This window comes from Micrasema longulum, unplaced genomic scaffold, assembly GCF_059751315.1.
Source record: "Micrasema longulum isolate JH-2025_06_02 unplaced genomic scaffold, ASM5975131v1 h1tg000571l, whole genome shotgun sequence".
NCBI classification, from domain to species: Eukaryota; Metazoa; Arthropoda; class Insecta; order Trichoptera; family Brachycentridae; genus Micrasema; species Micrasema longulum.
In genome coordinates, this window is record NW_028277767.1 from 33,344 (window position 1) to 61,185 (window position 27,842).

Below are 27,842 nucleotides of genomic sequence, written 5' to 3' on the forward strand. Positions count from 1 at the left end.
TTTTGGTATTCATATTGTTCACAGGAAGATACACAAGATAACATGACTATGAGTGAGCTAAGCTTCGTCCCGACAACTGAAGATGACGGAAGACCCATCACATGCAGAGCTGAGAATCCCAATGTAACAGGACTGTTTTTGGAAACCAGTTGGAGCATCAATGTCGTCTGTAAGCAAAAATAAGATAAAACAATAATACTTTACTATTTTAAGCAAAAATTACGATTGTAACGGTTTTAATTTTTTTTTCTTGCGACGCCGAATAAATGTTGTACAAATGTAATGTAGTTTAAATTATGCATATTTAGAATCACTCAAAAACGAGATGTTTCGCGCGCTATGCATACTTGCAAGCAATGTTTATTCGAAGTCCAGTAGGCGAGTATGACGTGTGACGTCAAAATGACATTTTGCCAACAAATCAGAACTTGTTTTAAGTTCATAAGTTATATCATTAGAATCGTAAAATTCCACTCTAAATATATTTTATATTCCTGACTTGTGAAATCACCCTATTATTCTCCTCATGTTCTTAAAAAATATATCATGCTGGTTGTCTTTGCGTTTGAATTATGAGTTTTTTCATTTCTCTTTCTTTTACTCCACAATAACGTAACAATTTATTTTTTAAAAAAGATATCAAAAATTTACTATTAAACATGAGAATCAAGTTGGGATAGGAAACTTGGATCTCTGATACGCAAGTTTTTAACACTACTTAACACACTTCTACGAGATCACAATCCTCTTTTTTTTATATTTATAATCTTTTTGCCGTTGATAACTGTTGTTTTTGAAACAGAATATGTTTTTAGAATTTAGAAGAATAGAAGTTGTGATATTTTTTTTCCAGATCCTCCAGTAGTCAGCCTTGGACTGGGCAGCACGCTATCTGCTGAGGATATAAAAGAAGGAGACGACGTATACTTCGAGTGCCATGTCCACTCTAACCCACCCTGGAGAAAACTGCATTGGATGCACAACGTAAGTGCTTTTTTATTGTCTTTTATTGTTGAACATTCTTTTACCAGTACGAATGTAAAACCTAGCACTTTTTCCTAAACTGAGAAAGTTAGTACCCAAAAAAGAATACATTTTATATATTATTTACATATTTCATTTATCTTTATGCGTTTTTGTGATTTATTGAAATAGGTCTTCTTTTAGTCGTTTATAACCGTGTTACGAAACGAGAAACAAGTTGTGGTTGAACGGGGTTCGAACCTTGGACCTCTTCATCCGGAGACGCGTCACAAAATATGAGACAACAAAGTAAAATTTATTTGAAATATTTCTTTTGTATTTGTATTACTGCTTGCACTGGTGTTCTGAAAATTATTTTATAAACATAAATTAATTCATTTTAACAGGAGAATCGCTTTTATTAACAGTAAGAATGATTAAAAAAAAATCGTAATATATTTAAAATATCCTAGAATGTAATGTTCTAGGATAGGACACGGCAAATAATTATCTTGTAAGGCACATTTTTCGCATTTGTAAAAAGTTAAAAAAGATCTTTAACGACAGTATTATTATTCTTAGGTAAACTAATTTTTTACACTCGTGGTTTCTGTTGACACTGAGATGAGTAAAAAAATACCGTTATTAAAACGAACATTATAATACCATAAAAAGCCTAAAATGAATCAGGGGCTAGGTTTGTAGACCTACGAAGCAAAAAAGTACTCTTTCTGTATGCATGGGCTTTCTTGACAAGTTGGGCGTCTTCCCGGCGACTAAAGGTGGAAGCTTGATAATGACGTCTTTTGTGCAAATTCCCTTGGGGTTGGTCGTCAGATTTATTCTGTGTAACAGGTGACGTAACACATTTATGTTTTTTAAATGGATGTTTTCTCGTAAAATAAAAATCAAGTTTTTTGGTTTACGGTTTTTTTCTACTTGACGTGTATCGTAAAACACCAAATTGAATTTAACTAATAAACGTAATAAAATAGTGGACATAATGATAAATCTTGTTTTAATATTTTTTTTCGCCGACTATTTTTACATGAATTTTTTTTTTTTCAATCTGTACTAAAGCTACGTTTTTAAATGCATATGGTAAAAAAAATATGACAAAATACGTGTCTTTACTTTACATATTATTACATTACCTTGAATATTTTATGTGTACAAAATATTCTCAATCAGCCAAAATTCTGGTATGAGGGGATATTGTATATTATGACATAATAATTTAATAAAAAGTCCATAAAATAAAAAAGTCTATAAAATTACATCGCATATCACTCGTCGTACGGGGTGTACAAACGGTTTTTTTAGATGTTTTTTTACGTACGTAATTCATTTTTTAAGTACGTAGTACCCATATGTTTTGTATATCTTTAAAGTCATTAGAAAGTTAATTTTAGAACTTTGTTGCTGTATACACAAAACTGTTTCTTTTTCTCTTTATCCGAGGTTGTTCGTTACTTAAATAATTTGCCGCCCTTTTTTTTTAGATGTATGTTGTACATAGTAAAATTTCATTTAATATTCGTGTTTATTTTATTATTTTTCATTTTAAATACCATTTTTACCATTTCTGTGCAAAACAACTCATCTAAATGGAGCATTTTGATGGAACATAGTTTTCAATTGGCAACAACCGTGGTGCAATGGTTCAGTTGACTGTTCTACCACAACAGGGTCTTCTTACTATTTTTTATCATTTTTATTTTGATACAAACAAAAATTTACTATGGTAGGGGTGATAACATTTTTTCGTGCGAAGTCGGATACATTTTCTACAAAGGTTCAAAATATGCGTATTTTGTATTACCCCGAAAACCAAACGTTTCGTGCCCTATGTGACAACGGCAAGTATGACGTTTTCGCGCTTTACTTGTACCCAATGTTTATTAAAAGTGGCTTCAAAACGATGTGACGCCAACTGCGACGAGTTTTGTATGCGCTCATTTTTTTCACTCATTTTAAACTCGAAAGTAATACATTTGAGTGCATTGATAATTGTTTCATTCTTTCTTTCTTTTTCCACATCCGCTTCTAGGTCATGCATGTGGACATCACCAGACGTTCGTTATAGGAGGCTTTTGCGTCCGTTCTCAGTCTTTAATGTTAGTTATAAAATTGAACCACCTTATGCCTAATAGGCTCTTTAAGCACTTACTCTCAAAAGTCAGAAGTTTGGTGTTTTTAGCTTTAGGTACCCAGGTGGCAGGATTCACACCCATATAAGAGTACTGGCATTATACAAGAGTTAAATTCATTTTGATCGAGTACAAACTAGAATTCCAGATAACATGCATGGTGTTAAAAGTTGCCCCAGCAATTCCTATGTGGATTATGAGCTCTTTGTGCATGCTACCATTTTCAATTTTGTGAACTCCGAAGTATTTTAAGCTATCAACTTTCTCGATCCTCTACAAATTATTATAAAGAGGCTGATCAGGGTCAGGACAGGATTCATCGCACATATTCTAGTTCTTTATGGTATTAGTATTAAGATCCAGGCAAGCAAAATTGCCCTGCAGTTTTTCAACAATTTTCCGATCACCAAAAGACTTTTCTAGAAGAACAGCATCGTCTGCGTACTCCAAGTCAATCAACTTTTTTCATATCATTAGAATCGTCAAAACCCACTCCTAATACATATTTTATCTTTAAAGTTATTCTTGATTTGTAAAAATACCTTATTGTTATTCATTTATTTTACGTTGATACCATGAATATTTCACATTTACTAGCATTCATCAGTCGGCTATTACCGAATGTCTCCTGCTGAGGAATTCGACCCTTAGGGCCTAATGTTATCGGCCCCCATAAAAAAAATATCAGAACACACTTACACTTTACATAATTTGTAAAAGACTCTCATCTTACGCTACGAAAATTATATTTACAAAAGTTTTATCTACTATTTTTATCGTTTTTCATAAGTTTCAACCAAAAAACTTTTATTAGAAAGCCTATCATAATATCAAGTTAAGAGTTTTATTTAAAGTTGAAACCACTTAATAAGTTTACTTCGCCTTGAAAGTTGTGTTTCGAGAAATCGTAAAGCTATTGCTGTGTTATTAAAGTTGCGTAATCTTTTTTGGGTTTACGTTTAGCTTAAGGTTTTATATAGAGGGCGGAGTACACGACACAAAAAACGGTGCCGAACATGTAAGGTGATAGAATTTCGGTAAGAATTACTGCTGTTTAACATTTCATTATTCTTTTACAGTCACATTCGTGTTTATAATGAAAATTGTCTACGCTACGTTCCAGTTATCTTCATTTCTGCGGTTTTTGTGGACTGTATAAATAAATGGGCCTTTGATGATGGTTCAATCTTTTTTTGGTCGTTTGTTGAAACTTGTTTAATATTTTGGCAATTTTATTATATTTAAGCAAAATAGCCGCCAACTTGTGGGTGACAATTACTAGCCAGCGCTAACTTTGTGGTTTTCTGTGTTAAATAAATATTGTAATATGTTTGGGCTCTAAAATATCTTGCTTAGAATTTCATTTACCTTTCTGATCATGGTCTTTCACGCTTTTCTCAGGAGAGAACACTTTCTTTTCCTTGACATAGCACATCATTGTTCAGCTATTCTTTGGAATGAGCTACCTCTTTATTTAAAAAATGTACTTTTTTATATCAACGCTACACTATAAAGAGAAGATGGGGTAAAAGTGGGAAAAAAAGATGGAGAAGAAAGGAAAAATTCAAATAATCATATCGTAACATTCCAATTGTTATTTAAATTCGTTTTGCCTGTAAATAAATAAAACATTTAATTCGTCAATTGATAAGCACCAAATATTTCATAATAATCATAAATAAATAAATATATATTTCATAAGTAAATAAATATTTCATAAGTGATTCATTAATTACTAGATGATAAGTTAAAATATTGACAATTTTAAAACATAAACATTTATCTATGACTTTACGTACGTTTTTTAGAATACTGCAGGAGGCCGCTAAATTAACTTTTCGGTAAGGTTATCAATCCACACCCATCTCTACCTCCGCGCAGTACCTCAATGTTTTCAGTAAGCTCAGTGTTACGAGTAAGGGCCCTTTGGTCCCAGTTTGTCAGGTGGGCTCTTTACGACAATAACTCCGCCAAGGTATCAAGTTAATTTTGAAAGGTTATAATAGATCACCAGACTCCTTTCCTTGGCGAATAAAAAAAGCCAAGTAGAACAAGTCTATTTAATCATGTCAAACATATACGTTACAGAAATTTCGGTTAAGGCTGTAGTTTGGTAAAACGCAGGCAAAATAAGGAAATTATATGATTTTGCCATTCCAAAACGAATGTTTTTTTTAATCACGCGATAATAAATATAAAAAAATAGATAACAAATTTAATTTTTAAAGGTATTTGTGTTAAAAAATGTACTTAAGATTCATGTTTAAACATTTATATTTCTTCGATTTTCTAATTTGTTAAATTTTTGGGAAGTTGAAGATCTTATTCTTTTATTGCATCAATGCAAGAGATTCACCTGACCAAATTATTTCACCAATACGGATAACGCCAACGTCTGAATATATTTTTTCATTTAATTTAAGAGGGAATATTATTCATAACGTTCTGTCATAGTTTATCGTTTTTATGACTTAAATGATTCTAAAAACGAAAACCCATGTCCTAAAATTGGATTTTCGTATTTTTATTTCATAAATTTAAATATTTTTTATTATATTTTTATACCTTTGTACATAATTGGTTGGTTGGAAGAAATTGCCATTTGGCAATAAGCCCGCCAATGTTCAAATAACATTATGTACAAAAAGTTAAATAAATAATAAAATACAAAACAAATCATTATTAAAAATGTTGCTTGGTAAAATTAAACCAGACAAAATGTTTATTATTATTATTACTGAGATAAAAGATATTCCACTTTGAAATCTATCACATGTTTCCGAAATCGTTAAATTTTTCGAAAAATACAAATTCTTTTTATTTCTGAAAAATGTGATATGTGATATATGAAATATCGTGGCTCTGTCTCATCGTTATACTTCCTCGGAGCCAGGTATAAGCATGAAATAAGTTAATATAGGCGCTATTCCAGCTCTATATATACCGACTATAACCTTATGCGATGTTTAAGTTCTCTACTTTTCTCTATCTTTCTTTGGCATCATTTTTCACCAGGTTTATAAGTTTATAAGGTTAACACCAGGTATTTTTAAAGTAAACTTCGAATAACAACGTAACATTTTTTCTGTAAATGTGATCAAATCATAATAAATTGTGAAATTCGAAGTCCAAGATTAATTTGACGGAATAAATAATCCCACGCGAAATCGCGCCCTTAGTCTTTTGTCAGCCATTTATCACATTTCCTATATTTGCTAGTGCTAAATCATGTTTGGACACAATGCGACAGAATCCGAGCGACAGGCGATTTAATTTTGTATCCGACAAGGGACGTGTCACGCGGGCAAATTAATGGCGCGACACTTATTCCGACATCGGCTGGATAAGATTAACCAATAACAATGTATCAATGATTATCGGTCTCTGATAATTCGCCAATCGGCGTTATTCCCGCGCACACGTGTCGCCTTTGACTCTCGTTTTGTCCAATAAATTGAATTAATGAGCTTTCAAATAAATTGACGAGATAACATCGGCCGTCTATTGTTTACTGAATCGGCAATGTGTAGCGCTTATTAGGGGCCATTTTAGGCAAACTATCCATAGAAACGGCTCTAATAACACTCTCGTATGGCTTTTGGTGCTATATTACCTTAGAAATAATTCTGCATCCGTGTTTCAAGTGGATACTCGTTTCCAATTCAATTGAAAATGTTCTTACAAAAAACCAACTGGTTATTTGAACATTAAAATATGCACGTGAATTTAAATCGCTCTCCGTTATTTAATCATTTGAAAAATTTAAAACCACTATAAAAATAATGTAAGTAAGTATAACCGATTCGGGAAAGTTCGGTCCCTTTTGGCCTAAATTTATTTGACAATACTATTGTTTTGATGTGTGAAAAATTCATATCTTAAATAAAAGCATTACATAAAATTTAAATATGATAACTAAAATATTTTATTAGAAAATAATAAAAAAAGACATATTACCCGAGAGATGGAGAACACTTTTAAGGAGGAATGTGGAAGACTAGGCATTTACAGGGCTTATGACCTGCCATTGGCTGGTTTAAGTGGCTACCTTTACACACTGAGTAATATTCTGCCATTCTGCTCATGTTTGCATATCCATATTTCTTCGATTCTTCCATCTTCACTACCTCCACATACTCGAAAACCGTTTTGAAGACTGAGGATCTTCTTATTGGTTCGGCTTGTACAAATGGACATTTTTTTTGTCAATGAACGAGTTACATTTTAAAATATCAAATTCTTAATCTTTGATTTGAATTTAATTTATAATCTTTAGACCCCTTAAATTATATAAAAGGCTTACGTCAAATATTGGCATTCTTCATCATGATCATATTGCAATCAAACGTATGGTACCAAAAACTGTGTTTACAAAATATTTCTACTATTATTTATTCCATTTACTGTTTTTTTTTTCATTAATTAAAGTAACAAAAATAGTACGCACAATGTTTATTAATAATACCTATAAAATACTTTGTGCAAAATCTGCCTTTGTATTTAAATTCAATTATTTCCGTTTTTTCAGTGCCAAAATACGAAATGAGTAATAACATTCATATATGAGATTTAACAAATATGATTACATAAGTTAATCACAAAGTTCATTCAATAAATTGGTAAAAATAACTGTTATATAATAAATTGGAAAACACAAAAATTCCCGGCAGCCAATAAGTTATAGAAAAAAATACTAGAATGATCCTTACTAATACAAAGTCAATAAAAATGTACGTAAAATATAAATTACATACATAGGTTTCTGATCTTCATATAGTAAAAATGAATACAAAACCAGGGTAGATGCAATATGAACCGAATTATTTCATTTGAAACACAAAAGTGCAGCCTGAGGGTTGGTGTTTGGGAATCTATTCTGGGATCAAATTGTACAGAAAAAAATACATGTTTGAAATCCCCTTATGTTCCGATGCATACTTTTGAACCATGCTATGTTTAATCTTAAACATACTTTATTGTATTGGAACAATACAGCTGTAGGTAGATAGTTTTTATACACATTGATTAAAAATTAAACAAAAAAACATTTTGGTTGACGACTATCTTAAGAGTTTAGAAAAATAAAAGTGTGTTTATAATTTTTATGAAAACTTTTGAATAAAACTCCCGTTGATCTATTAAAATAAGTCCTAACCCTTTTTTTCTTACATCTCACCACATCAAATTACATACCTTAATGTTGTTATAATTAATAAAATTTCTCCACTGAAATTTTTATTACTGCTAATATTGCTTCAATTAAATTTTATAAACTACCTTTGGTTTAAAATTTTCTCTTAGTATTGCTTTCTCAAATTTTAAAAATTACTTGATATTATTGTTATTCTTTCTTTTTTCTCAACTGCGCTTGACATGTTTTTATACTTTTAAACTACTTTTAATTACTATTAGAATTACTTTTAAAAATAATATATTGCTTTTCTTATTACAATGTGTCATTATTTTTAAATGTGTTTTTTAAATTATCTTAAATTTGTTGTCATTTATTTCTTTTCTTCTCGTCGTTTCTTTTTTGAATTACTTAAAATATGTAAGTGTGTAAATATATATATATATATTTGTTTTTCCTTTTTGAAAATGTTTTATTTTTGCATTTGAGTGTGTTTTTTTTATTCTTATTTAATAAAATTCTTACCTTTTATATTATTTATATTATTTCCATTTGTATAAGTAGTAACTACAAAATTTTTAAATGACCTTTTACATTGATTTTAATTTATAAACTTCTTTTATTTATGTTATTTTTCCTTTTTTGCGCATAAAAAGTCAAAATAACTGTATATACTACAAAGCTTTGTAATTGTACTAAATGTTTCCTCAATAAAAGAAAGAAAAAAAACCTTTTCAATATTTGTTTTCTACAATTTTATTTAATAGTACATTAACGTTGCTGTTTTTATCGCTACTAAAGTGGGAACAGTGTACTTTAGCAGTCAAATCATTATTATGATTTATATGATTTTCTCTTGAATGTGCATTTTTAATTTATATGCAAAAAATTATTATTGTCTTCGAGAAATTTCAATTTCTGTTAAAGAAATAATTTTGAACATTTTATTATAAAGTTGCTTTTCGTTAGTTTCTTTTATTGAAAAATGCTTTAGGAAATTATTTTTAAAAGTTTGTTTATTCCAACAGCAACCGAAAGGTAATTAACCTTCTGTTTTAAAAATGATATTGCTTCCTTCGTGCATGAACTAAAGTTTAAATTGGCCTTAATCAAAGCATTTCCCATAACTTCTTTCCGAAAACACAAAACAAGTTTTGGCGAGATGGAGTAATTTTTTGCCCCTGAAAAAGCCAGGCAACTTCGTTCATATTATTTCGAATAAGCGGTAAGGATTTTCTAATAAACGATTAATTTGTTTCGAAGCTTTTACTTTTAAGAACTTGGAAAAGTATTCAGTTTTTCTTTGTTAGTAGTTGAACACGGAACTGCCCTTATGAAATACATTTGAAGTTAAATCTTATGTTAAACAACTAACAAAATGTTGGGTTTTGCTTCCTGAACTCGGGAAATATTATTCCATCCTTTCTTCTTCTTCTTCTCCTTTTCCACATCCGCTTCTAAGTGGAGCATGTAGACATCGCCAGTTGCCTCCAGGACACCCCTATCGCCAACCAGCACTCTCGCCTCCTCCCGCGTCAATCCAGCGCCCCTATGTTCCGCCAATCATCACCGGCCTCCCAGAACGGCGTAAGCCCGCAGGTTGAAAGAACAGGCAACTTGAGTTAAGGTTCTCCTGAGGCATGCCTAGCACGCGTCCAAGCCAGGTCCACAGCCGTATTCTCAACACGCTCGTTATAGGAGGCCCAGTAACTAAGGCCCAGACCCAGACGAGTAGAGTTTTCCAGCAGTTTGTCAACAATTTCTTACCTTAGCTTTTGTGCGTCATAAAAAATGTGGACGCGTTAACAGGCTTATTTTAATAAGCCATATCTTATTACCAACCAAAAACACACTTGTGTTAGTCATGCTTTACATATATGTACCTACTTTTTTAAACATTCGTTAAAAAAACTAATGCGTTTTAAAAAAAAAAAAAATCTCGACCAATCAAGTCTGCTTTTGATTGGTTAGAAGACACAGCTTTTAAGAATAAGGCGACTTATGTACATTTATGTTGATTAAAAGACTTCAAATATATTTTTTAATTTACCTATTTGTAGTAATCGAGATTTATGAACTTACAACAATCCAACTGCAATTAAAAAAAATGTACTATATTTCTTTTTTTTAAATATGATTGAAAATCAAACTTCATCATAATTTAGTTTCATATAATTTAATATATTTTCACAAAAAACTAAGTTCTCGGTAATATTCGTTATTCTGATGCAGGCCACCAGCCACTACACAGCTTTACATGAAATTTTTATTAGCTGTCTAGTGCAAGAGCTGTGCAAGAGCTGTGCAAGAGAGCATGCCCCGCGGTGGCATCAATTTATTCATTCATTGCCAGAACAATACCCCTTGCGGTGCATCATAACAGGAGCTATTTCTATACAAGGGTGTCGGAATAGGGGGGGTTTACGTAGACTAGCACTAGAAACGCTCAAAGAGACATTGATTTTGCTCGTGAATATCTCCGAGTTTTTGACGACAAAAACCCTTTAATAATCCATACAAAGTATTTCTAGGAGGCTAACCAGTTTTGCACTTTGTAGTTGCAAGTACTGTATTATAGTCTTTTTCTACCCTAAAGAAATTTCATCAACCCATCGTGTGTTTGATATACAAATTGTATAAAGACTCATGCGCTTTGTAATTGCAAATTGTGTGGTTTTTGGCTCTTAGCTGTAAATTAAATTTGTTATCAAAATAGTTTACATAGTAACGGAGAAAGAATCTCAGATTTGCACGTTGTATCTAAAGCGCCTTCGAGGTGGTATTTAATGTATTTTTTGGAAAACAACAGTTTTACCTACAGATTTATAGTTAAAAAACAGATATAGTGTATACACTCAGAACCAATAAGAGATTTCCACAAAGTGTACAAAATACGTAAAGAAAATATAATACATATTATATAAATACGTATAAATTTGTACGTGTAAAAAAAAATTTTTATGAACATATTTTTTTATTATAAAAAAAAAACAGTTATTGTTAATTGAGCGAGATTGGCGCAAGGATGCATGAAGAGAGGATAAGGAGGGAAAGGGAGATGTACATATTTATTATTATAATGTCTGTTAAGTTACATAATGCATTTTTAGTGTCAATTATATATCTGACAAAATAATGTGTGGTCCATGTTTTCAAATTTTGGATTGTCCTTTGAAAAAAGCCTACGAAAAAAAGAAAATTTTTCGTGTAAATGATAATCAGATTCTTTTCAAGCAAGAAATCATTATTTTAAAATAAAAGAACCTTACAAACACGCGTGAGTCATCAAATAATAAATATTATTTATTTAGTCAAAAAATATATTATATATCTCTCTGTTGCATTCTATATAAAAACCAAATATAATTTATAATCGTTTTAAGCATAGTTTTTTTGGCAAATGTTTTTTGTTTTGCTTCAAAAAAAAATTGTATTTTTGAAATATTATGCATGGATCAATATGATATGAGTTTTTTAATTTAATATTTTATCTACCGTCGTAAGTTTTTTAAAGACATTTAGTACTTATTAACTTTTCTACGCAAACTTCAACAACGTTAGTATTTTTAATAATGTTTTTATGCACATATAATCTTATTAAAAATAGTTTTTTAACTTTTTACTAGGATATTTATTTTTTATTTTTTAAATTGCGTAATTTGTTCTCTGATACTGGATTCGATAGTGAAAATCGAGTATTAAAATGAATATTTTTTTTCAAAAACCTTTTTTTTTATTAAATGAAATTAAATCATTTTACACGCATTGTTTATTGACCAATCGGATACTTCAAGTTCTCGCTATTTTTTTCGCGAAATAAATTTTATTTAAAATGGTAAAGAACATGTCATCGACAGTATTGTCCATCGCTAGCGACTACTTTCTCATCTTTCTGGCAACATACAAATACCATCTCGAAAAAACGACTCATCTTTTGAGGTTATCTACAAATCGAGCCATTTTCGCATTTTCTTAAGGATGGAATTGCTGTTAAGCCAGGCCACTAGTCATCAATCGGAACAAGCAGTGATCGGAAGGAGCAACGTCCGGGGAATACGGCGGGTGAGGTAGGATTTCCCATTTGAGCAATTTCAAGTATGTTTTGATGGGCCTTACAACGTGTGGCTGAGCTTTGTCATGCTGCAAAATTACTTTTTCATGTCTCTCTTCAAATGGCTTATGTTTTGAATTTTTCCTTCAACTAAGCATTCAAACGCATAAATTATAGTCGATAACGATGTCCCGTGTTGGTTTCGTAGTGTTTGAAGAGCTCATAATACACTACACCATGCTGATCATGGTGCAGAGCAGAGATGTTGATGATGATGTTTCGTAATGTTTCGACAAAGCCTCGTCACCGTAAGTCTCTACAAAAATTATATATGCTTAAGCTGCAGATTTAAAAAAAAATAGCAAATCAATTAAATTCCCCAATAATTCTCTTTTTTGCACGAAATTCGACATGTTTAACGGTATAAAAAATGTTCACTACACTTCAGCGAAATAACAGATACTGTCATTTCAAGCCTGATAGTTAAGCTTTACGATAAAGTTGGTTGTAGTGTTGTCCAATGTAAAAAATATGAGATAACACCATCTGTCGGGAATTAGCAAGAACTTATTCCAGTCTGTATTATATAAGAATAATATTTATTGTCAAACACAAATATTAATTCTAAAAATCTTCATTTTAATGCAAATCTCAAGAATAAATATTGCGATGGAAGTCAAATTTCTCTTTAATACATAAAGTTATTAAAATCACCGTATTTTGATCCTCTTTTAATTTGGTCGCAGCCATTTAAAAACATGAAAACCCGTTCAGCGTTAAATTTCTAACAAACCTAATTTCAAAGACAATGACACCTACCATGAATATATTGAATTTCCATCCATTAACAAGAATTTCCGATATTTTGGTATTTTCAAAATATGTTCCTCACAAATTTAGTAATTAATTTCATTAGCGCTGGGTTAAATCCTTTAGCAAACTGCTAGAGACCCGTTTTAAAATACAAACATGCATTTAAGCATACATTTCCGGTAAATGAAAACTAAAAACAAAATAGCGACAATATTCATCAACATCAAACCGTTATCGTTGCCCAATGATACATGGGGCATTGCATTATTAAATCAAATGCAGATTACCTTGATCGTATGTTTCAAGAATGCAAGGTGATCAATGATCATCCTTACACTTCAGGTACCAATCCAGGGACAATGAAATAATACATAATTTTATATTTTATGCCACCTTCCGGAAATCGATAATTGGGAAAGTAATATTTAATGTTATTTTTAAGAAAAATGAATATTTATGTTCTTATGATTTTTCAATTTTAGGGATCGTTTTTAACGACTTGTAAATAACTAGCTATAAAAAAGGGCAATCAAGATGTTGTAAAAGCGGAGTAGCAGAGCGGGATCCGAACCTCAAACCTCGGACCCGTAAGCCTATGGCCCAAGCTGCAAGACCACAACCCGGTTTTACATTTCTAAAATTTAATTTGATATAAAAATTAACGCCATAGCGTGTTATAATTTCTCGAAAGACAGAAAAAAAAATTTTTTGAGTCATTTTTCGTCCGCAGTATTATTCACTTTAGGAACAATAAGTAGTTACAAAATATGTCAAATATTTATTCAATGCTTTATGAGTATTTTTTTAAATACTAATGGCAAACAAAATCAAAATGTGGTTAATTCTCAGAAAACTTGTCTAGAAGGCCATTTCAGCACCAGCACAGCACCATTTTTGAAAAGACTTGTTATTTTTATGTTTATAATTATATGATAAAATAATAAAAATCAACGACATTTTTACTTTTCAACAAACTTGTTTGAAAATACACAATAATACTTTTTTTCTTTATTGACAAAAAATGTCGACAAAATAAATATAAAATTACAAATAGTTCGCATATACATTATTAATCATAACGTTTTTACCTCTCTAATAGAGTAAAAACTCATGTTTAATTTTGATTTCCCACACAAATTCATTAAAAAGGTTATACAAATGTCATGCACGCGGCAAATTTTCTCCAACCTTTTTTTAAACTATTGTACGTTTTTTTAATAAACAAATAAATAAGAGTTATTAAATTAACGGTGTGTTGATTTCTCAGGAATCTTGCCTGGAGAGCCATTTCAAAATATGACAAGTTTCGTTATGGGATGAAAATGTTTTCGCTGAGTTCCCACTTCAGTTATTAAGTCCGCGGAGCACGGTCTACATTGTGTTAGCTTTTATATCTCGGCTCATGTTCATAATAACCAGTAAAATCTCGGGGTATCATGCTTCGCTACAGTTGCATCTAGTCTCCAACGAGACTTTTGAGCCAAATATTCTACCACTTTCTTCAATTTGATCAAAGGAATTTTGCTGATCCTATATAAATAAAAGCGCTGCGTTTGAATTTTAAGCTTAAACATTTCTTGTTAAATATATATTTGAAGCACTAACTTTGTAATTATTTATTATACTAAAAATGAAAATAAAACAACTTTGTTTTAAACAACTAATTGATATGGAAGCTAGTTATGTTTCAAAATCGTTTGGTAATAAATATGTGGTAATAAACGAAGTCGTTTCATTTTAATTAAAACATTTATTTTTCATTTTGCAAAATTTTTCAAGCACTTGTTTACATATCTTATAATATTACTTAACATAATGTAAAAATACAGTTATATATTTTTATATTATGTTAAGTATATATATACCTTTTTCATGAAAATACTCGTACCTTCATACCTAATCTATTTTTCAGACATGAATACTTGATTCAGTTGAGTCGACTACTAATTTTAATATAAACTATTTAGAGTTCTAACAAATGTATTACTTTTAATACTACGACGTTGCGATCCTTCCTCTGTATATGATGGTAACTTGAAGTCATGTTGAAGCCAGTAAAGTTAATTTTCCAATTATTTATTTGGTCCTTCACTTATAGTACTACAATCACACAACTAACCCGGGTAGGCGGAGAGGGTGGACCGCCATGTACGTCTTTCCTGACATACGTTTTTATGTCTTGTCTTACATGTCCTTCGATTGAGTCATCCTTTAACAAGACCAAACTTGAAATTTTGATTAATCTGATCAAACCACGTCATTTTTAGTTGTCCTAAACCTATACTACAAAACCTTTGGTTAGTGTTGGTAAAGAGTAATTTATTTATGCATGTTATAAGCAAACGCAAAATAATACCAATATTCTACTTATGCACAAGGTTTTGCGGCTGCAAGACGCATTAACGAATGACATTCACTTAAGAAACCTAAAAATGATTGAAAAAAATCTACATCAATTAAATTTTTAAATAATGGAAATATAATTATTTTTATTTACCATAAAAATTTGGTAAGGTATAGAAACAAAAAAACTTTTAATGGATTTAATTCTACTTTTATTTTTTTAAATATTTGTGACGCGTTCCGTCTTGTTAGGACATTATCAAACTAGGTTTCATATCGTCTATGCGCGCTGTAGTTGCAAGACATGCTGTAATCTAGCTCCTGTCTGTTATCTGTTGTTGTTAAATTATATTGTCATTGGAAACGAGGGACTAAAATCCCAACTCTCCATGCACTGTGTAGCTGCAAGACATTTATTCTACAGTGCTTTTGAGGTGATTTTCACAAAAATAGCGTAATACAAATTATCCACAAAAACAATAGTCAAACAATTGAAGTAGTGTGACGTAGCAGAATACATTTTTTAAATTTAATTTTTTATTTATATTTAATTTAAATTATATAAAAGGTTCATGTTTTTTTTTAAATTCTATACATATTTTCTTTTACACAGTTAATCACTTTAGCAAAATTGCTGTAAAACAGTTTATATTTTTACCATAAAATATTTACTTTGTGTAGTTCGTTTGGCGAACAGAAGACTCAATTTCAAAGTAAATTTCTACAATTTTAAAGCATTGTTCAAGCAAATGCTGCTCTATTATTATTTAAGTATTGTTTTAGAGCACAAATGTAAAAAAAAATAACATTAATTTAACAAGAGAATATTATTAATCGAAAGTTCGATCACGAAAAAAAAACAGCCCTTGCATAATATTTTGAAACACGTTTTTTTAAATTTTTTTATCGTGTTCCTATTAAAATCATTTCTTATCCTTCACTAAAATATCCAAAAAGTAATCAAAAAATAATTTGACAAGTGTAAAAGTAAGAGTCACAAACACGCGACAAAATCGTAATGTTACGTTATTGATTCTAATTTTCAAAGAGTAACTCGTCTATTAAACTTCACCCTTTCTACACCATCCCCTCTCTTACCCTCCTTTAATTCCAAAATATTATGGCGTCACTCTTACATCGTCACGTCATGTAACATAATCTCACGGGAACCCGAAAGTGTAACTCGACTGACATATTAATTATCAGAATCCAAGCGTGAGTATTGTCATTTCGCATCCATCACAATCCGTTCTGTTAGAGAATTTCGGCTAATTTTATTGATAATTTATTTACAATACCAGTAAACTTCCATACTTACACAAATTTGTACTTTCAACAAAATTAACAGATGACGAAATCGAGAAAACGTTTTTAATTAAAATTTCAAACAATGTATTTCTTTGCATCGTCAATCAAATAAAAGCATTATTTATTTAGTGTACAGTAGATTGTCCCTTATTTTTCGACTTTAAAATTTTTTAATGCCAACCCTTCATTTTGGTTTGAATGGTTCTAGAACATGCCTATACAAAATTTTGTTGAGATCGGAGCATTCTAACCCACGCCGACTTGAGCGCGAACTCGCAAAAAACGCAAACAAGTGTAAAGATATTTTAAGCATCTAAGTGGGAGAACTTATGCCTTCAAATACGTTTTCAAAAAAGTTAAAACACTAACACAATTAACGTTGACCAATATTCCGACTTTTGACATTAACACTTTAAAGTATTTCTTAGATTTTTAGTCAAGGCATGTCTTTCTCGGTCTTCTCTGTTTTCCGCATCCATCAACATTCACATTGCAAATATTTTAAGCGTTTTTTTGCAGTCCATTCGATCTACATGTGCGGAACTAATGTGGAACTCCTTTCTTGATTTTGTCGATCGTGCTTATCTCAGACTAACAGTAAGGATTTTTACATTTGTGCACGTATCATATCAATCATATTTCCGAAGACACGGTTTTGTTATCTGAAGCTGGTGACTGTTAATCTGTTTCTCAAAAATCAAACTATGGTATGAACATTACTGAAAAATGGTTTGATGAGGATCTGCTAACTCGCAATATTGAAAAAACTTAATACCTCACGTTTTGTATCATTAATAGTGCAATATCAAGCAGTGCGTTTCACCTGGGAATTTTCTCTGATAACGCATGCCAACTTTTGAATTATGTAGTTTATATAGATCATCTTGGTGTTTTCATTGATCTGAATCTACGATGGGAGGCTAAGATCCAGTCACTGACTTCTAAATTGAGAAGACTGTGACATATTTTCTGCTCTTCTAGATATATTTTGGAAATTGGCACTCTCAGAAGTGTGTACTTTGCTCTGTTTCAATCCTCAGCTACCTATGGAATAGCTGGCTTGGAAAGTACGGCATTCATCTTAAAGCCTCTAATAATTTCACAGAAACTATTACTTAGAATGATATTTCGCCGTCCTCCAACGTACCCATCAGAACAGTTGTTCTAGTATATTAAGGTTTCGGATGTGAGGCAACTTTACTTAAAATAGGCACTGACACGCTTCTGGTCGAATAACAAGGAGAAGTCTCAGCAAAACGTTTGAATGAGGTTTTCCCAGGGAATTAATTATGTTAAACCAAAAACCCGGACAGCTTTTGCTTTGAGACACCTCTTCTTTATCGCACCGAGCGTGTTTAATGTTTAATGTTTAAAAAGGTTTCAAACTTTTTACCAAGCTCTTTCTTTTACCATTTTTAATATATTTACAACTTTCAAACATTTTTTTTTTTACTTACGCACCCACACACACGCACTCTCTCCCTTATTACGCATACACACATTCACATACACATGAATACAAACGTCACACACATACAATTACGTAAATTCTTTTCTTATATATTATGTGTCATTAGATTTACAGTGGATTTTTTTATTTGGCTCAAGTGTTGTTAATATTTTTCTACTTATTTTGTTTATTTAATAGCTGTAAAAATCCCAAATAAAATAAAAAGAGCGTATAAAGCTCTTAAGGACAAAATCAATGTTTCAAAAAAGTTTTTTACGACTGAATAATGAATTTAACCTACAAGGATTGAGTCAAAGTTTCGAATGATTTTTGGTTTTTTAGCGGGAGGAATTTGAGTGAGAAACTCCCCAATGGTTTTTCAAATATCTGAGTTAAATTAATTTCAATTTTATTTCTAAATATACTTCTATTTTTTTTATTGTATGTTCTTTTGTATGTTGATATACTCTGTACTTTTTAATTAAATTTTTGGTTCTGTATAATATGTATTTAATTTATTTAATTTTTACAATACGCCCAAGGGGCATTAACAAAAATTATACAGGTAAGTACAAACAAAGTAAGTCATAATTTTAAAAATAAACAACGCTTTTTTTGTATACATGTAGAAACAAAAAAGCATACTGCAAAGCAAAATATGTAGTGACATATTTGTTTTTAAAGTGTTATGCGTTTGTACTTTCACCTCAACTCAACACAGGACTTTGGTTCCATGGAGTTGGGATTTGTGTCTCAATAAATGTTTCATAAATATATTGTCAATAAAATAATAAAATAAAATAAAAAATATGAGTGATCGCATTTTGACTGCATTCGTCCAGTTTCATCTTTGTTTTTCCAATTCCATACGTAATAGCTAATTTTGCCTCCTGTGACAAGCATTCACCACTATTTTATTTTAAACGTAGTATTTGCTACTTTGTAAAGTGACAGCTTGTTTCTTATAGCAGAATAATTGTGTTAAATAATAATAATTGGCAAATACGTTGTTTTTCAAGTGTCATATTTGGAATATTTCCCCCATGGAGTTTCGTGTCTGCAAATTGAATGTTCTGCTAATGTTAACGTAATGGTACTGTGACATGAATCGCCGATAAAAATGTAAACTGGCTGATATCCTGACTATCGCTTATGACATAAATCTAACACGAATTGCATGTTACTTGATGGCATGACATTCCACTACGACAGATATGTATTACTGTAGCCCTGTGGGGACATGTTTACGTCACCTTTCAACCCAAATAATAACAAAAAAGATGAGTATGTTTTATGTACGATGCCATTTTCATATCTCCATATAAAAAATTATCCATGTCTCATACATGTCAACTCTTAAATAACAAAATTATATAATTATGACATAGAACATATCACAAAAATATCTTGGCACATTTTGCTTTTTAAAAAAAAATATATGCATTATTTTAGAACTGTGAACTAAATTAATTTTTATATTAGAAAAAGCAAAAGTTTAAAGGTGAAATATGAAGGATGAATTAGATCATTAAGTTAATTTATATTACACCCAAATTTTGTTATAAATGTTTTTTAGACCCTTTAAATAAAACGGACAAGACAAGCTACAGAAAGTGACTTGGCGGGACTTGAAATGGCAAAATTTTAATTTTTATACCCTTGAGTTTTATGATAATATTTATGTACAAAAACTTTTTACACATTTATGTACAAACAACATTTATGTAAAAAATCTTTTTAGGGAAACCTTTACATCATTTAAAGAATTAAAAATATTATCACTCATAATTCAAAAACTATAATAAAACACTTTTTGTTTGTACCAAGTATATAAAACTATTACTTCGGACTGTTTTTTACAATATCTGTGTAACGTATTTTATTTTGTTACATTGCTTAAAAGTTTATTAAAATCCCGTTTTATTTTTAAAAAATAGTTTGTTTATTGCAAACCTATCAAAATGATTTTGCAACCATTTTATCAAATCGACAGGATCCGTGGCGCAGTCGGTTAGACGGTAGCTGTGAAACTGGCGTCGCGGGTTCGATTGCCGCCAGTTCCAAGAAAAAAAATTTTTTTTCTTAATTATTCTGGGAGTTGTGGTGTATTTTTATAACCTCCTTTAATATCCCCTCTTTCCTACTAGCTGACAAGTTTCTACATAGAGACTTAGCGGATTAATCCGTTTAAAAAAAAAAATATAAATTTGTTAATTTATTTATTTATCGTTCATTTTATAAATTAAAGACTTCAGAATAAACAAGCTGGTAAGATTATTCAACAATAACTCAAAAAACGGAACGACCACGCAAAAGGATAAAAATCTTTTCAATTTTTATTTAATTTGAAAACATTTCAATATTTTGGTACTCTAAAAATTGGATCATTAAAACCAAATAATTTTTAAGGCTTCCCAGAAAAACCAATTATAGTATTTATTTTTGTAACAGAATAATGTTTTGATTTGTGAAAATATTTCTAAAAAATTTTACAGATTTACGGATTTTTAAAAATAGTCAGAATAATTGGAAAAGAACGTTTATTGTTCGATAATTGCAGTTACAAACCATTTGTTTTGTTCTCTTTTTTTAACAAATAACCCATTAAAATGGTCTTATCTATAAAAGTCGTTTGACGGAAAGCTAGCCTTCGATAGATGGCGTTACATTACAACAAACATCATACTAGTTTTGACATCTGCCATCCGACACATGACGTTTGTCAAAATTTTAAGCAAAAAAAACAATTAGTTTTGTTTTTACGGGCGTTGCAAACAAGCAACTTTTGTGTTTTGTGAAAAATGGAAATAGTCGAAAATTGTTCAGTTATTAAATTCCTTCATAAGAAATGAAAAACAAACCAGAAATCGAAGACGAACGGGATGCTGTTTATGGCAAGTATGCACTTTCGCTAAGAATTTTGGAAAACAGAATTCGACTGAGACCGTACGAGTTTTTTTGATAATGACCACCCAGAGCCCTCAAATATTTTACTAAACCAAAAATCATCAAAAAAATCAATGATATGATTATGGCAAACTGTCAAATCAAAATTCGTAAGTTAGTGGAGGCTGCAAACATATCAACTGAGCGATGGCAAAAATAACCTGATGAGCCGGTAAGGTGATGGCGACTGGTTTTTTGGGTAGTGTAAAGCATTCTCCCTAAAACAAAATTTTGAGATTATTACGCAGCATTATTGGATCATTCTGTTACCAAATTGAAGAAAAAAGGCTCTGTTGTAGCTTGCAAAAAAGTTCTTCTCCATCATGACAATGCACTCGCTCATAGATCAGCCACCGTGCAGGCAAAACTGAACCAATCCGGCTACGAATTCATCGGCCACCCACCATATTCATCAGATGTAGCCCCTTGTGATTTCTTCTCTTTCTCAAACCTAAAAAAATAGCTCGCAGGATATTATCTTTTACTCGTCCATTCCTGTAACGTAACCGGCGTGGCGTTGCAAATTGAACTAAATTAATTAATATCTCGGCAACTGCTAAAAATATTACCACGATTTTGTAATTTTCAAGTAAACTTAAACACATCAGAAAAAAATATATTCCGCCGCGAATGTCTATCGGACGCTCGTGGAAGTTGATGGTTGTGATGTGATGAGTCAACAAAATATCACGAATTGGGTTAGGATGTTCAGAGATGGCCGTACTGATATTCACGACGAGGCAAGGAGTGGGAGACCATCAGTGATTTCTGATTAGCTTGTATAAAAAGAACAAATGCGAAAGAACCCGAATGACTTAAAAACTTTCCTGACATCTCTCTCTTTGTTGAAATTGTGTCGGATAAACTTGTGGGTGCCCAGAATTCTCACACCGGAACACCATCAACATCGCGTGAACACCGCGCGTGATTTTTTTTCTATCGTTTTGCGCAGAAAGGAGAAACTTTTCTGGACTCTATCGTGACAGTGGATGAGATATGGGTGTGTCAAAAAACCATACAAAACCGCAGAAGGAGTGCTGACCTGAGGAGTACGCCTCCTGCACGACAGCGCCAGGTCCCACACCGCGCGAGTTACTCAGGGTTTGTTGACATTGTTTGGCTGGGATATTGTCACCCACCCTCCCTATTCACCCGACGTGGCGCCTTTGGACTATTACTATCTCAATCTCGACGACAATTACGTTGAAAAATAGCTTAACATATTTGTGAATTGTCGTGTGAATTTCAATTAGATACAAGCATGTTTTGATCCTAAATAAATGTTTTAACCTTATTTTGTGGATGACCCCCCGTATTTGGGTATATTAGATAATTTTAAATAAAATATTTTTTCGATCAGTATCTCCAAAAATGACAAAATATCAAGTGCCTTAAGCCAAACATAAAAAAAACATTTTCAAGAGATAGATGTAATCTAATTAGATCACTAAATAAGACACACATAATTTTAATAAGATGAAAAGATTGATTGATTTGGTGTTTATTTTGTAGAATTCCATATTTAAACTTATTATATTAGAAATTAAACACTGATTTGAGTCTACTGAACATTTTATTTTATTTTTACAAACATAAAAAATATGTAAACAAAAACTTCGTGCCAATTGTTTCGCCTCGTTAGGGCATTTTCAAACGAATGTGAAGATTAGATGGATTGAATGTCCTTATATAGTTATATAATTCAAGGTACTTAAGTAGAAAATAAAAATAATCTTATGAACTATAGCATGTACCTTAATCAGAATTGAGGGAAAAACTAATAGTTAAGGGCAAGGCTAAGTGTTTAATAGGTAATGGGAACTTAGGTATTTAAATTTGAATTTCGGAAAAAATATAACAATAATATGTAATGTATTATGTAACTTAGTAGACATTATAATAATAAATATGTACATCTCCCCCCCCTCCTTATCCTCTCTTCAAGCATTTTTGTCCTTATCCCGCCCAATTTACAGTAACTTAATGTTCTTAAAATTAATATTTAAAAAATCATTGATTATTGAGTACATGAAAATAACATTTTTATATGTATAAATTGTATGTATTTATTTGATATGTAATATATATTTTCTTTACTAACTTTGTATACTATGTGGAAATCTGTTATTAGTTCTGAGTTTATACACTATATCTGTTTGTTTACTAAAAATATGTATGTAGAACTGTTGATTTCCCTAATAAAATAAAATAAAATAAAATATGTAAATATTATATATTCTATGCATAGAGGTAATATATATTCTATGCATTGTTTAATCCAGAAGAAGCGTAGAATCATATTTGAATACATCGGACTGTGTCCGAAAAACCCCCCACTTTCGACGCGCGCATGCTTTAAGTTGCCGCGTTATGTTGCCAGATCGCGAAAAATATAATCATAACACAAATGTAAGATAATTATATTTTTGAAAAAGGGAATTTTTAATTTACCTAAAACTTTATTTTACATTGATGGACACAACAGAGTAGATAAGTAAAGGGTCATTTAATGAGAGTAATTTAATTGATAAACTTTGAACTTAAAAATAAAAAATATATATTTTACATAAAACGGATATTTTTATGTCATGATAATTAATATTTGGTGTTTTAAAGATAATGTCGGTCAAATGTCCACCACGGCGTTGTTTAATCTGAGGTCCAATTTTCATTAGTTTTTTTTTAATTTTATTTATTTTTTATTTTATTCAGAAAACATACAGTCATACAAAATAAGTATTAAAAACAACATTTTTTTAACATAAAAAGACCAATTAAGTTTTCATAAATTAAAAAGATAAAAACATTAAATTAGACAAAACAATAAAAAAATTGATAAGAATTTTAAGCGAGAAAAGAATAATTGTTGACATTTGCGTTTTCCATGGAGGTAATAAATTAAAATAAATAAAAATACCGAATGTACACTCCGAGCCATCCACGCACACACATGAACGCACATATAAAACATACACAAACATATACATTACATGCGGCACATATACATAGCATAAACCACTCAAGATGCACATTCAGCAACTATCCCAAATAATCGACCCCATGAAGAAATTTTCTGTACAAATGCAACGTGCAGTTAAAAATGTCTACATCAATACTGAGTCCGTTATAATTTCTACAGGTACGTCTAATGAATGAATTCGATGTATAATTGTTTTTACAAGTTGGTACATAAAAAAGGGAATTAAATCTAGTATAGCGAAGAGGACAACGGAAACCAATATTTTGTAAAAGATACGGCGAATCAACTATATTATTGAGAATTTTGAAAAGAAAAATTAAATCATATGTAAGGCGCCTTAAGTAAGTTCTCTCATTACATGAGCAAAATAGTGTAAAAAATTTGACTACCATGGCAACACTAAAAAAATAACCACATTGTTTTCTTTGACCATCTGACATATGGAAAAATAATTCAATTTTTAAGTAATGCATTTGCTACTTACATATGCATCTGTTACTTACACATGAAATGTGATGCCATCTTGTTCCTTTAAGATCCCAGCAGTATTTTTACACTTTAAAACGACACAACACGGCATAATTTTGTAAACAAATATGGCCAAAAAACTCTTCATTATACAATTACTAAAATTTTTAATAAGATTCCTTAGGTGATTTTAAAAGAAAATGTTGACAAAGCTTTTAAGAAAAAAAAATGAAATGGCTAATTTGTAACAAAGCTTTATATTGATTATCATTTTGTATCATCTATTTTAATTTTAGTAAATAAATTTTGTGTGAAAAATAGGTTATATTTATATTTATATTACTTTTTATCTACATATAATTTCTTTAATGTTTCTCTTTGTAAAGGAAAACACCTGCTGACAAGCCGGTTTCGCGGTTTAGTGGGTTTCATTATTTTTCCTTTCATATTTTCTGTTCATCTTTTACCTTCTTTAATAAAAATATATACAAAAAAAAAAGTTAAATTCAAATCGGTAGTTGCGTGCCAAGCGACATCTGCGAAGAAACTAATGGGTCAAAACGTAAAACTACTCCTTTAAGAGTAGTTTAGTCGCCTTCTGTTTGATGCGTGTATGCGGTTTCTGGATTATTCTGAATTATATGATTCTATGCAATTCTTTTGTTCGTTTGTGTTTCCTTCACGTCTCAACCGAGCGACCTATTGACATATTTTTTTGCATATGAATAGCCGGAGAGGTAAAAGGTAAAATTGGAGACTTATTTTTCATTCGGAATTTTAAAAAATTACAATGAAAAAAATATGCAATAAATTATGCAATAAATCAACAATGAGCTAGATTATTTGAAGATCAGTACGAGTTAAATGAGACGTCAGAATGAATCAATTTGAAATCTGAAAAGTTGACTTGATTTATCTGTTGTAATGTATACTGATTCAGTACTTACTGAGTATAAATTATCAAATATAGAATTAGTCCTTGGTCATTTCTTTGTTAATATTGTCTTTTGCTTTTAAGATTAGTCTATGAAACATGTCTAATTATTATAAAATCAAGCTCCTTATTAACAATTAAACATTGTTAAGTTTGATCTTCTTTTCGTTTTGGTTCTATCGTAGGATTTTGGATTAGTAGTAATGGTTTGCATTTTATTTTCTGAATAATGACTTGTAAACGAAAATAAAATCTAAGGTTAAGATAATGTGTCAATTGGTAAGCTGTTAGTACGAGACGGAAGCACAATGGCACACAAAAAAGCAATAGAGGTCCTATACTGAACTCTACAGGATATACTACTCTTCTCTCTTCTGGCTGCGATACGATCTCACTTGCTATTTGATGATGCTTACATTTACACACACCTAAACACTTACTCCCACACAAATACACACAAACACACCTCCACACTTGCTCTCATACAAATAAACATCAACACACCCTTTTTTTGTACCGCAATTTAATATGTTTTTTTTTTTTTAATTTATTTCAACAGAGAGGGAAAAATTTTCTGAGAAGGGAATATAACAAAAGTCAACAGATGGAAGAGTTGAGGAAATGTGGATGTTCAAACATGGGCAGAATGGTGAATGTTACACAGTGTGTAAAGTGGCCACTTAAACCAGCCAATGACAGGTCATAAGCCCTGTAAATGCCTAGACTTCCATATTCCGTTCTCAGAAAAATTTTCCTTCTCTGTTGAAATAAATTTAAATATGACCAACTCCCTAGGGAGGAAATCCAGCCAGTCTGCAAGCATTTGGACATAATCAAACATTGTAGTATGAATTTTATTTATAAAATTAATAAATATAGATAATAACATGGATATGATGGGAGGGATGGTTGTGTTACTGGCAGGTGATTTTTGACAACCTTTACTAGTGATTCAGAGAGACACACCTACAGATGAAATTAAAGCCTGTCTTAAGTCATCAAGCCTATGGGCAAACGTGAGAAAATTCAGCTTGATGACAAATATGAGAGTGTACCTTTACAATGACGTAGAAACAGTTCATTATGCAAATATTCTGGTAAAAATTGGAGATAGACGGTTGAAAACAGATGTTTAAGGCTGTGTGTAATTAACGGAAGATTTTTGTAATTTGGTGAAAAGTGACCCAGAATTAGTTGTAAGAGTTTACCCGGATCTAAAGAGAAATATAAATGACTATCGGTGGTTATTTCAAAGCGCAATTCTTGCATCCAACAATGTTAAAGCAGATATTTTTAAAGATCTTCATAGAGAAATTACAGAGTATTTGTCAGTAGACATAGTCATGGACACAAAACAGAGCACTTTACATCCTGTAGTTTCTGAACTCACTAGAGTTGTAAGGTGTACCCTCACATAAGCATAAATTAAAAGTAGAAGTTTTGGTAAAGCTTTTGCAAAATTAACATACACTGAGGTTATGTAATGGCACAAGGCTTCGTGTGACACATCTTGACGGAACATAATTGGAGCAGCTATTCCACCAAGAACAGGAAAAGTGAGAATGTAATTATACCTGAAATTTCAATAATCCAACAGACCAGACCTCCCATTCCAATTCCAAGGTTACAGTTTCTTCTTAAGCTCGTTTTTGATATGACTAAAAATTGTGAATGGGCAAACATTACAGGTTGCGGGGGTCCACATGAAGAAACCATGCTTCTCCCATGACCAGCTTTATGTAGCATGTGTTTCATGCTGAAAATGTCCATGTCCTACCGCCGCATGAAAAGACTTTCCGCATTGAATATTGTAGTGATTGTGTCTCATTGCTGAAAAATACCACTTTTAATTTATTTCTAACACCACGCGAGCAAAGCCGCGGGTAAAAGCTATCTCCAATATTTCAAAGCTGGAAATAAGATCTCGAGTCATGAAATTAATGCGAAAATGTGTTTGTCTGTTTGTTTGTGTTTCTTTCACAAATCAACGTGTTTTTTTGCATAAGAATAGCTGAAAAAGTGAATCTACTTTTTATTCTGAAAAAATACAATTCTTTTGAGAAAATTCTAAATGGAAAATAAATTCCTAATGGAAAAAATAATTCATATTCAAACAGAATAACTATGCTACGTCGCCATAGACTTACGGGTCTTCTTTTTTTGCAAAGTGATAGTTGAAGAACCAGCAATTGATACAGGCTACTTTTTATCCCGAAATAATAAATCATTGAAACTTGATAAACCTTATTTTTCTTTCTCCGAAGTACCATGCCAGCGAAACCGCGGGTAAAAGATATTAAAAATT

General features: G+C 31.1%; 1 protein-coding gene across 1 annotated transcript in view; it reads left to right on the forward strand.

The window, feature by feature from the left end:
* LOC148280518 (nephrin-like) overlaps positions 1-27,842 on the forward strand; it is a gene marked incomplete at its 5' end in the record, with an annotated part of 113,581 nt that overhangs the window by 25,822 nt on the left and 59,917 nt on the right. The window contains 2 exons of the mRNA XM_088228257.1: positions 25-169; positions 854-984. Coding sequence (XP_088084383.1) covers positions 25-169; positions 854-984 — 276 coding nt within the window. The remainder of the gene's footprint in view (positions 1-24; positions 170-853; positions 985-27,842) is intronic.